The 11,626-nt window shown below is 33.6% G+C and overlaps 3 protein-coding genes and 1 non-coding gene across 5 annotated transcripts; 3 read left to right on the top strand and 1 right to left on the bottom strand.

Annotated features, from left to right (window-relative positions):
- Positions 1 to 403: 403 nt before the first annotated feature.
- LOC111893115 (glutathione S-transferase L3) lies at positions 404 to 2,437 on the top strand. Of its 2 annotated transcripts, XM_023889191.3 has the most exons (10): positions 405 to 549; positions 645 to 716; positions 807 to 867; positions 1,159 to 1,245; positions 1,320 to 1,418; positions 1,504 to 1,606; positions 1,681 to 1,754; positions 1,857 to 1,964; positions 2,060 to 2,140; positions 2,232 to 2,437. In XM_023889191.3, the coding sequence occupies exons 1-10, from the start codon at positions 539 to 541 to the stop codon at positions 2,235 to 2,237; spliced, it is 702 nt and encodes a 233-aa protein (XP_023744959.1). In that variant the 5' UTR covers positions 405 to 538; the 3' UTR covers positions 2,238 to 2,437. The 2 variants fall into 2 exon arrangements, with proteins under 2 accessions (XP_023744958.1, XP_023744959.1); XM_023889190.3 differs by lacking the exon at positions 2,232 to 2,437 and having other exon boundaries at positions 404 to 549; positions 2,060 to 2,152.
- A 223-nt stretch (positions 2,438 to 2,660) lies between these two features.
- On the top strand, positions 2,661 to 2,733 carry TRNAK-UUU (transfer RNA lysine (anticodon UUU)). The gene has a single exon. It is a non-coding gene; the product is annotated as a tRNA-Lys (tRNA).
- Positions 2,734 to 5,796: 3,063 nt separating this feature from the next.
- On the bottom strand, positions 5,797 to 7,501 carry LOC111893088 (adenylate kinase). The gene is made up of 4 exons (XM_023889166.2): positions 7,067 to 7,501; positions 6,674 to 6,814; positions 6,320 to 6,592; positions 5,797 to 6,203 (listed from the first exon to the last, which is right to left on the bottom strand). The coding sequence occupies exons 1-4, from the start codon at positions 7,367 to 7,369 to the stop codon at positions 6,060 to 6,062; spliced, it is 861 nt and encodes a 286-aa protein (XP_023744934.1). The 5' UTR covers positions 7,370 to 7,501; the 3' UTR covers positions 5,797 to 6,059.
- Positions 7,502 to 9,531: 2,030 nt separating this feature from the next.
- On the top strand, positions 9,532 to 11,094 carry LOC111893087 (DNA topoisomerase 6 subunit A). The gene has a single exon (XM_023889165.3). The coding sequence runs from the start codon at positions 9,605 to 9,607 to the stop codon at positions 10,868 to 10,870; it is 1,266 nt and encodes a 421-aa protein (XP_023744933.1). The 5' UTR covers positions 9,532 to 9,604; the 3' UTR covers positions 10,871 to 11,094.
- Positions 11,095 to 11,626: the final 532 nt, after the last annotated feature.

The raw sequence follows: 11,626 nt of genomic DNA, 5'->3' as shown, positions 1-11,626 counted from the left end.
GAACTAGTGAACAACCAATAAAGAAGAGAGATAAGGAGAGAAAAGGAAGAGAGAGATAAACACAATGCTTTGGTGATCTTCGGTGATAGTCACCACTCCACAAGACACCCATTATATATTGGGGTGGTGTTCATTAGTGGAAACCCTTCCACATAGGATCCCTACGCATGAAATTGTCTCCATACCGTTTGGCCTTATCTATAATGATTTTTGTGGAGTCCGTTTTTTAACTCTTGTATTTATTTTTCAATATTACCATCAAATGTATCAGGACGAAATAGCTGTGAAGAAACATTGTGTTGTGAATTGTGATACTGAATATCTAATATCAATGAAGCGTCAGTGGTGACGCAAGCATCAATGCAATAAATATTTACACCTAATGACACTCTAATCCCTTAAATAGTAAAAACCAACAGAAAGCTCCCTCTATAAATACATTCCTTACTCCTTCCCCCCTCAAAACTCAAAACCCCTTGCACTTGTCCTACTCAAAACCCACCATCTTCACCTTCATTTCTCAAACCATCATCGCATAATGGCAGCTACGTAAGAACAATCTTTCTTTCTCGCTATCAAACTCTTTCTGTTTATGAATTTTGGATTTCGATTTCGATTTTGATTTTGATTATGGTTTACTGAAGCGTGAAAGAGGTTCTTCCACCAATTTTGGATTCTACTTCTCAACCACCTCCCCTCTTTGATGGAACAACAAGGTATATGTATACTATATGATCAATTATGCATAATTGAGCTTGATTTCACTATCGGATGATTGAAAACTAATTTGATCTTGATTATTGAAGGTTATACACGAATTTACAGTGCCCCTTTGCACAGCGTGTTTGGATTACCAGGAATTATAAGGTAACTGGTTAATCTATGTCCGTGCTTTATGATTACGTGCCTCTTGTTGAAGTAACTTTGATTTAATTTCATTCTGATAACAAAATTGAGGTGAAAATCAACAAGGGGAAGTTTTTTAGACTTTAGCTGAATTGATAGCAAGTATTGTAGTGTTTGTTTACATCAAACTGCTGAATTTAGCTCGATTGATTATTAATTTGCTATATTTTCTTTTGAGTCGATATTGATTATTAATTTAGTACAATTGAGTTTTAGATTTGCGTTCTTGAGTTTCTTGATCTTAATCTGTAGGGATTACAAGACAAGATTAAACTTGTTCCTATAGATCTTGCTAATAGACCCACATGGTATAAGGAAAAGGTTTACCCTGAAAATAAGGTAATTTTTTTATATATTTGTTACAAATTATATTTTCTTGAGCATTTAAATATATATTATAATACTTTTTTAAGGTTCCATCCCTTGAACATGACAACAAAATCATCGGAGAGAGCTTAGATTTGGTGAAATACTTAGATACACATTTTGAAGGGCCCACATTACTACCACATGTAAGATTTGAAATCTATTAATAAAACATCAAGTTCTTTTTATCTAAAAAATGTAAGAAATGTTTTAATAAAAATTTATATGTAGGAGACTGCTAAAAGAGAGTTTGCTGAAGAGCTATTTAATTACACTGACACCTTCAACAAAACAGTGTTTTCTTCTTTTAAAGGAGATACAGCAAAAGAAGTTGGTATGTCTCTGTATATGTTGGAGTCTGATAATATCTGACAGATGTGATATCTGACATATCTGTGTATCTGTCAGGTGTTGCTTTTGATTACTTGGAATCGGCTCTCGAGAAATTCGAAGGTCCGTTTTTGCTCGGAGAAATCAGTTTGGTGAGTGTTTACGCGACTTATTATTTATTTATTTAATTATTTAACATGAAGTAGTTGCAAATTATTTATTATTAATAAAAATAAAAAATTATTGAATTTTAGGTGGACTTTGCTTATATTCCTTTCGTAGAAAGGTTTCAATTATTCTTGCAAGAAGTATACAAGTATGATGTTACTACAGGCAGGCCAAAATTAGCAACATGGATAGCGGTAATTAATATAAAAAAATATAAATATCATTTTTTTTTTGCTTTTTTTTTAATGTAATGTAAATATGTAACACTATTTTTTTAAATGTTATACAGGAACTGAACAAGATCGATGCCTATACAGAGACAAAACCAGATCCTGAATATGTTGTTAACTTTTATAAAAAACGATTTCTGGTAATTAATTAATTAATTTATTTATATATATAAAACTGGGAAAAGTAAAATATCATTTGCTCATTTTTTTTTTACTGTATTATTGTTGCAGGGTTAGTGAAGTTGATGATTTCCTTGTATCCAAGAAAATGGTGTTTGATGTTAGATTATATAAATTAGGGTGAATAAAATCTGTTTGTTATCTATAATTGCACAATAGAGTGTGGAATAATGGAAGGTTATTTATTGTCTTCGTTGGTTGAATATTAATTTTATTTTACAAGTATTTCTGTTTGAATAAAAGTTATTATGATGATACGTACATATTATATAGGATTTTTTTGGGTTCGTTACTAATTATATTATTCGTTTATAAAATAAATATAAATATGCATATATATTATTTGTGTGTGATATGTTGTACATATGTTTGTTATAATGTGTGTGTTGTATATGTATTACACGTGTATGTTTAAATGCATTACATGTGTTTTGTAAATTTTATATTATATGTAAATTTATGACAGCTAGAAAGCAAAAAGCCGTTCTAGCTCAGTTGGTAGAGCGCGTGGCTTTTAACCACGTGGTCGTGGGTTCGAGTCCCACGGATGGCGTCGTATTTTTTAAATTGTTTTTGTTTTATTTTGTTTTGGGTTTAATCTACCTTTTATGTATACGATAATCTTTTCAAGTCTAACTCGATTCAAGTGTAAGAGTGAAATTCAAAATTATAATAACTTGATTCAGTTTATAAAATAGGGTTTAGGTTATTTTTGGTCACTTAACTTTTAGTTTTTTTCTTATTTGGTCACTTAACTATTTTTACGTTTTAAAAGGTCATCAAACTTTTGTTTTTGTACTCATTTAGTCACTTAACTTCTGATTTGGTCACATTTAGTCACCAAACTTTTAGATTTTATCTCATTTAGTCACCTAACTTTTAAAATAATGCTTATTTAGTCATTAAACTTTTAAAAAAATTTAAAAGTTTAGTGACTAAATGAACACAATTTTAAAAGTTTGGTGACCAAATGTGACCAAAACAAAAGTTAAGTGACTAAATGAGCACAAAGCCAAAAGTTTGATGACCTTTTAAAACTTAAAAAGAGTTAAGTGTCCAAATAACACAAAACCAAAAGTTAAGTGACCAAAAATGATCTAAACCCTATAAAATATTTTCTAATAAAGTTTTTTAGACTGTTAGCTTTTATCAAAAAAAAATTTATAATACTGAGCCAATCGAAACTTTATAATTTGCTCAACCCAATTTTGCAGTGTTTGAAGGAACCTAAAGGAAGTGGATAACAAAATTATATCAATGGCACATTTGGTTGACAAAATAACGGAATTGATTTCCACACAAATTCCATAATTAATGTATTTTTATCATTCATTGATCTAGAACACAAATAATTTAAATTTCGTTCTTTATCTTCTGTGAAAAATACCACATTAACCTTGAAAAATGAAAACTTTGTCTATAACTTTTAGTTTAATTCAATCTAGATGTAAGTTGTCCAGAAAATTGATGTATTTGTTGCCTCTTGATTCTTGAAAGTAGATTTTACGTGTGAATTTAGCCAACCAAAAGTTCCATGTGGGGTAGAAAGACCAAGTGGTTGGATATGAACTCTTCAATCATCTTAAACTAAAGCAAAGGAAATCTAGTTATCGGTTTGCTTTTAGTTCCGGAGTTTTCAACTATTGGATTTGGGTGGCTATGAAAATTTTCAATCAACGAATCTTCTTGATCAAAGTGTTTGGGTATTGAAAATTTTTAATCAACGAACTTAGAGTATAAAAATATTGATTTTGTTTTTATTTTGCAAACCTATCTCCATCCACTTTATTTTGTGAACATATTGTCATCCATTTGAACAACCCAGGGTTGTAACATCCTATAAGAGTGATGTAAATCATGTTGTTTTGTTGGTATTGTAAGATGTAAATAAATCTTTTTGGTGTATATTAATTCAGTTATTTTTATAAAACAAGACAGAAACTTTTTAAAAAATCATACAAAGGTAACTTTGTAGCTTCACATATTTTACTTCCATTTTTTTGATAATTTTACAAACAAAAAAAAAATAAAAAAATAAAAAAATCATTGCATTGCATGTCAACCAAATATGTAACAAATTTAAATTCCTTCAAATTCTCACTCTAAAGGATTAAAAAAATTCAATTTTTTCACATGATAGCATGGTACTTTGAGATATCTACTCTATTAACAATGTCCTAGCGGAAAAAAAAAGTGAAAGTTCAATGTTTTAGGCGTCATTTGATAGACATATTTCTAGGTCCAAACAAATTTTTCTGGTTGAATGGGTTGGAATGACAGTTTGATTTGCACAAAAAATGGGTTTTTTCCAGTAGAATATGCCTTTCCCACGAAAACCTAAAAGCATATCTTTCTGGCTGAATGAATCGGAAAAACAATTGTAACACAAACCTTGTATATTTCTTTCTTCTCTGCGGCACTCTTCATCAGACATCATCACGTCCTCATCAAGCTCCCTACTTCGTCGCCGGCCATCCTCCCCCAGCCAGAGCGCCGCTGTAGCCACCAGCTCCGCCCCACATGTAACCATCTCATCTTTTATTATTATTATTATTTTCTTATTTGTTTCTTTTGATTGGAGAGTACCGGACGTGAACCTTCATTTGTTTCATCTTATTTTCTTTCTTCTGATTTTCGAGCATAGGATTTAGAAGGATCATTTCATATATGAAGTTTCAATCAGAAATTCTGATTTTAACATGTATTTTGTGTAATTTTGATTTTGTGTGAGAATTTGTATTTGAATTTTTAAATGATTATTGTGTAATTTTGATTTTATATGACAATTTGTATGTTTTTTTATAATTATTCAACAATTTCATCCATCACAGTATAAAACAACAGTATAATAAGGTCATTTTTCATCATTCATCATAGTCAGACGTACAATCAAACAACATAGTTTTCTTTCCCAGTCAGTAAACTTTCCCAGACAATACTTTTCCAGACAGCATTTTCCTAGACATCAACTATCAAATAGATCCTTAGCATTTTCCTAGACATCAACTATCAAACGGACCCTTAGTTGAATAGAATTTTCAAAGTACATGTCCTAAAATGAAGCAGAGTTTACTTTATCTTACTTATTGTTTGACCTTCAAGGTCAAAGGAAAATTAGTTTACTTTATATTCACTGTTGTGAGCTTCCTTTAACTATTGCCACCAATATAAACTTTTTTCTCCATTCTTCCCATGCTGTTAGTTCTCTTATTTTTTATTGTAATTCTAGTTATTTGAAAAACCAATTTAAACATTCCTGATAGTTTGTTTAGGTGAAAGGATAAAATAATAAATTTGAACCTCAATGATAATTTTTTTTATTTGAAGTACTAATATGCAAACGATGGAATTTATTTTACTAATGTGGAAATACTAATATAGTAATATGATAATACCTCTTGCCTATAATGGTAACATACTTAGATTGTCTTACCAATAATAGCAATTTATTTTACTTTTTTACCTATAATATAAATGAACAATTCCTTGATAAGAATAAAATCTGAAAGTATATTGTTGTAATAAAACATACAGCAATTAGATGTAAAGAAATGTAAGTATGGAATGTTCATGAAAGTAATAGCATCACAAGAAATCCAAAATCTTGTAACACAAATTATAAAAACTTTCTTTATTCAGAAAGTGTCTCTCTTCATAATAACGTTATAAATTACAAAAAATATTCGAAGGCAGCAGCCATCATTATAACTTGACAGCTTACAACACTTCCTCATGTTTTGGTTATTTAACAAGAAAACCAAAATAATCAACAACTGTATTTTTCTTTCTTTATTCTTTCTTCCAAAATTTGCTCCACATGCAAAAATTACGCATGCAAATAATCATATCGATTATAAAAGACCAAAAAGCCCCTACTAATTAAGCCACAGCCGACCTTTTAACCTCATAGTCTTCAAGGTTCAGAGCTTCAAGCAACTTTGGCCATGATTCTGGAATCCCTCCAGGCAGATCAAACTCCATTATCTTCCCTTGTTCCCTGTAGAAATCCTCAACAGGTTGACTCTGCACAACATTACAAAATCATCATCATCATGGTTTCATAATTGTTCAAGATCCTAAAAGGGTATTTTAGACATTTGTCAAACAATCATTCATTCCACCTAAAAATGTTGCAATACCTTTTCCTGATAGACACGAAGTCGCTCTTTCACAACTTCTTCAGTGTCATCAGCACGAGTGATGAGCTTGGTGGAACAGTGTGAAGGTGGAAGAAGTGGGGCCATGCTCATTGCAGGTCTTCCATTTTCTTCCTTTGCGTTAATGGAAGCCACATTGAAACCTTTTCCACATTGGCTGCATATCCTTCTTCCAAGACATTTCTCAACCAACACATCTTCCCTCAGTTTCAGATTCACCACCAAATCAATTTCTGTCACCTCGTCTAAAATTTCCTGAAAAAGCAATGATTCATTAGGGAACTATTGCAAAAACATTCAATGGTTTAATGAATCTGATTATTACAAGATACTTACAGCTTGTCTTATAGTTCGGGGAAAACCATCAAGAATGAATCCTGATTCGCCTTTTGATTCTCCAGCTTCTAGTCTTTTTGATAACAAGTTGAAGATAATTTCATCAGAAACTAACTTCCCTTGGTTCACTATCTCAGCAAGCTGAAAAGCATACGAAGAAGAATGTAAAGTTTACAGATCCCGCTTCTGCATGTGGCTATATATTATAGAACAAACACGCCATGGAATAACGACCAAATCGAAAGACATTGACAGGTTAATTTGGGAAAAAGGTTTGGGAGTAAGCGTCAGGATCTTGTTAATCACAATTGGGTGTACAATTGTGCATAACATAAGCTCGATTAATAATCATGTTAAATTTAAGGAAAGCACATATAACAGAGTGATATATACCTGTCGAGAGAGAGGGCCAGAAGAAGATAACTCTTCACGAACGAGATCTCCGGTGGCGATGTGAGGGACACCGAGAAGTGTCGAGAGGCGACTAGCATAAGTTCCTTTTCCGACACCGGGACAGCCGAGAAACACCCATTGGAAGTTTCTAGAACCCTTGGGATCGGAGAAATTAGGGCGCTGGTTGTGTTGAGATTCAATATCGGAAACCACGGCAGTGGTGGTGGAGGAAAGTGATCTCCTGAATAGAAAAGTGATTGAGGAAGATGATGATGGTTTCAGGAGGCGGGTGAGGGCCGCCATGGGTGGATTTGACGGCTGAATTACAGAGCGAGAAGGGAAGCGGAAGAAGAAGAAAAGAGCAAGCGACGACCTATTTGGCGTTGAAGGAGAATGGGGATCCCCAATTCAGAGGTATTTTGGGTTATTGCATCGCATATTCCTAGGTTTATAATAATAAAAATAAAAATAAAAAATGTAATTAAATTACATGTTTAGTCGTCTAACTTTGGTGAATACAACACATTTGGTACAAAGCTGGGAGATTGTTGCAGTAACGGTCCTTATTTTTAAACGACGTCAATGTAAAATTAATAGGTTTGGTCCCCCCTCTTTCACTCCGTTAACATCTACCGTTAAGATCTCTTCATGTGCAAGTCACATGGGGGTATTTACATCATTTAGTCTCTTGGTCTTCGAGTCTCGTAGTTTAAGGAGAATAAGAAGTGGGTTTAGCCTTATTTTTCAAACTTGATCGAATGTAACTTTCTCTCGTTTGAAAGAGATGTTTTGTGCATATAGAAGATCAGTTGCGATATGAACATCGTAGTCATCCAACAACCATGGACAGATTTTCTACTCATACCCCAATGCGTTAATGCTTACAGTTTGTTTGTTGGGTTAGTTGATAACTTTAAAATGATTGTTGGCTTAAATGTATAGTGGTGAATGTGGATTGATGACATATGTGTTTAATGGAAATGGATGTCATCCCAAGGTTGTTGTGGTTCATGAAAGCCCTATAAGCTAACAAGTTTCTTGTTGTACAAAATCAAGCGATAGGTGTTTTATATAGACTATTAAGGTGGATGTTATTATCTTCGTGATGTCGACAAAGATGTAATATTATGTCATGTTAATGGTTTTTGGCATAGTAGAGGATGAAAAAGTGTGGTTAGTTCATGTTTATTTTGAAAATTTGAATCGAAGCTTACAACCATTGATCGGTGTAAAAATAAATTTAAGACACAGGTCATTCCGTCTAGATTTTAGCAGTTAAGAATGTATGATCTTCATGTTATTTTTATTATTCATATATTGTCTTTTAATTTGTCTAACAACGAGATAGTCTATTTATACCTTTTTTTTATAGTTGTATATAATCGTGAATGAATTTTATACAAAATTTGATAATCTAATGATAATATAATTTATTATTTGTTTCAACATATATTATTCTTAATATTATTTATCAAATTGTTTGTTTGTCAATTCCGAAAATACAACATTTGGCCATAAATAGAGTTGATGCATTTTCCTTTATAGTTAGGTGACCCACATGGTGGGCTTTTTTTTCTTCAATATTGGTATTTCCAAAAAACTATTTTGCATAAGGATATGCTAACCCGTACATACATGAGTTTTTTTTGTCGACTCGAGTACATGTTGGTTTATGGAGATCCTTTATTTGGAGATATCTAGTAGATTGTTTACCAATCTGGTTTGGTTGTATGAGCCTCTCTACTCAGCACTAGAGGCTATCTCTTATAATTCTTTTGGCCTCTAGGCTCCAATATAAGGTGTTATGAGACCACAACTTTAAGACAAAGATATATGCTCTATGTATTTTGAATATGTTGGTGCTTTGTCGCTTGTTTTCATTATATGATATTGAGTTCTAAATATGATAGTTTTGCTAACAGTTACATTGTACCAATGACCTATATACATCGACAAATATCATATTAAGTAAAATTATCCATGACACAGGTAAACTTCAAATTGATTTTTAGACAAAACATAGCTTTTGAATGTCTATAAACACAACATGTTTAGGATTTTCGTATGTCTATCCCTATAGATGTTTTAGACCAATATATGTCACAACCGGAATATAATTTTATCCTTAGATATAGTCTAAAGATTCCATTATTTTCATTTGATGAAATATGAACAAAAACATAATTAGGCTCCTTTGAGATCATGTAATACATTGTATAAAGCATATAGGGTTCAAGCACCATCATATTATGGTTAACTCATTTTTACCAACAAATAAACTAAGAAACATTTTTGTCAAAAAAAAAAAATTATTTAATTAAATAATCAATGATCAAAAAGTTAACAACTTTCTCTAAAACAAAAACCAGCCCAACTCTGCGTATTTGGGCCTCCCATCTTGTTTCAGCCCATCTTCTCGGTCCAGCCGTGCTTTCGTCTTTGTCGAAGCGTCCGGAAGACACGAAAACACCAACACACACCGTCACCAACATCATTTCCATCTTCATTTTCCCGCCTCCTGATCCCACTCACTACGCAATGGCGGATAAGAGAAAACGCCGACGAGCAGACGCCGATTCCGACGACGAATCTGTTCGCCTCCCCTTCAAAAACCGTCTCAAACCAGACTCCGTCATCCTATCAATACTCGAAACCCTAACCGAAGCCACCAAATCAGCCTCAACTTCTAAAACCCTAACCCTTTCCGATCTCAACCTCTCATCCACCTGCCGTGAAGTCACCGACTTAACCTTATCCTCCGTCCAAACCGAGATCCAAACACTAGCCATCTCTCTTGCTAAATCGATCCTCGCCGGCAACGGCTTCTCCTTCTCCGTCCCCTCACGCGCCGCCACCAACCAACTCTACGTCCCTGAGCTCGATCGCATCGTCCTCAAGGACAAAACCTCCGTTCGCCCCTACGCCTCTGTCTCCACAGTCCGGAAAACCACCATCACAGCCCGTATCCTGTCTCTCATCCACCAACTCTCCCTCAAAAACATCCACGTCACCAAGCGTGACCTGTTTTACACCGATGTCAAGCTGTTTCAAGACCAGACCCAGTCCGATGCTGTTCTGGATGATGTTTCGTGTATATTAGGTTGCACTAGGTCATCACTGAATGTTGTCGCAGCTGAAAAGGGAGTGGTTGTAGGCAGACTTATATTCAGCGACAATGGCGATATGATTGATTGCACGAAAATGGGAATGGGAGGGAAAGCAATTCCTCCGAATATAGATAGAGTAGGTGACATGTCAAGCGACGCGTTGTTCATACTCTTAGTTGAAAAGGATGCTGCTTACATGAGATTAGCTGAAGACCGATTCTACAATCGATTTCCTTGCATAATCGTGACAGCGAAAGGTCAACCTGATGTTGCCACCAGGTTGTTCTTGAGGAAGATGAAGATGGAGCTGAAATTACCTGTGTTGGCTCTTGTAGACAGTGACCCTTATGGATTGAAGATCTTGTCTGTATATGGCTCTGGATCAAAGAACATGTCTTATGATAGTGCAAATTTGACTACACCTGATATCAAATGGTTGGGTGTTAGACCTAGTGATTTGGACAAGTATAAGATACCAGAACAGTGTAGATTGCCAATGACAGAGCAGGATATTAAGACTGGTAAGGATTTGTTGGAGGAGGATTTCGTGAAGAAGAATCCTGGTTGGGTTGAGGAGTTGAATATCATGGTGAAATCGAAACAGAAGGCAGAAATTCAGGCTTTGAGTACCTTCGGTTTTCAGTATTTATCTGAGGTTTATCTACCATTGAAGTTACAGCAGCAAGATTGGCTATAGAAATGGTTAGGTTTCTCTTCTTTCTCTTTATCTATCTGAGGTCTATCTACCATTGAAGTTACAGCAGCAAGATTGGCTATAGTGATGGTTAGCTTCCTCTTCTTTCTCTTTGTAATGAGTCTGTTGTTGTTAAAGTTTAATCCTGTGTCTTGAACCCCTTATGAAAACGATCAAGTTTTTCCTGTTTGCTTTTTATGAGATGATATGTGATCTATCTTTACTTACTTTATTTGTTCTTCTGCATTTACAAGACAAAGCCTCAAGAGTAGTTGTTAGTTATCCAGAATTTACTGCTATATTAGTGTAAATTAAGGTGACTTCTAATCAGAACTCATTTATTTTATTATGCTTTCTATGCATATTGTACAACCCATGGGGTTGTTAGAATCCATTTTGATGGAAATGTGATTGAATGAGAGAAAGGTGATAGAAGTTTGTTTGAGATTAAAGGTTAAAATGGGTTAAAATATTTTAATACATTTTGTTTGTAGCCCCCTCGTGACAATTGATTTACATTATGCTTCGGTTAATGAATCTAGGCATAAAATATGGATAATAAAAGCTAGGATTTTATTACTACTGATAACAAATAATGAATATAACTAGTAATGGTGTAAAGAGCCCATAAATTGATATAAAATGTTTCTTTAGAAAAAAAAAAAATTAGTGACAAAAACAAAACACAAAAAGTTGACTTCAATTTGTTGATAATTTCTCATTTTTAACGTTGAACATATGAACATAGACAATCACTTT

The sequence above is a fragment of the Lactuca sativa genome, chromosome 6 (assembly GCF_002870075.4).
Source record: "Lactuca sativa cultivar Salinas chromosome 6, Lsat_Salinas_v11, whole genome shotgun sequence".
NCBI classification, from domain to species: domain Eukaryota; kingdom Viridiplantae; phylum Streptophyta; class Magnoliopsida; order Asterales; family Asteraceae; genus Lactuca; species Lactuca sativa.
The sequence above is the reverse complement of the archived record's forward strand: the minus strand, read 5'-3'. Positions and strand labels throughout refer to the sequence as shown.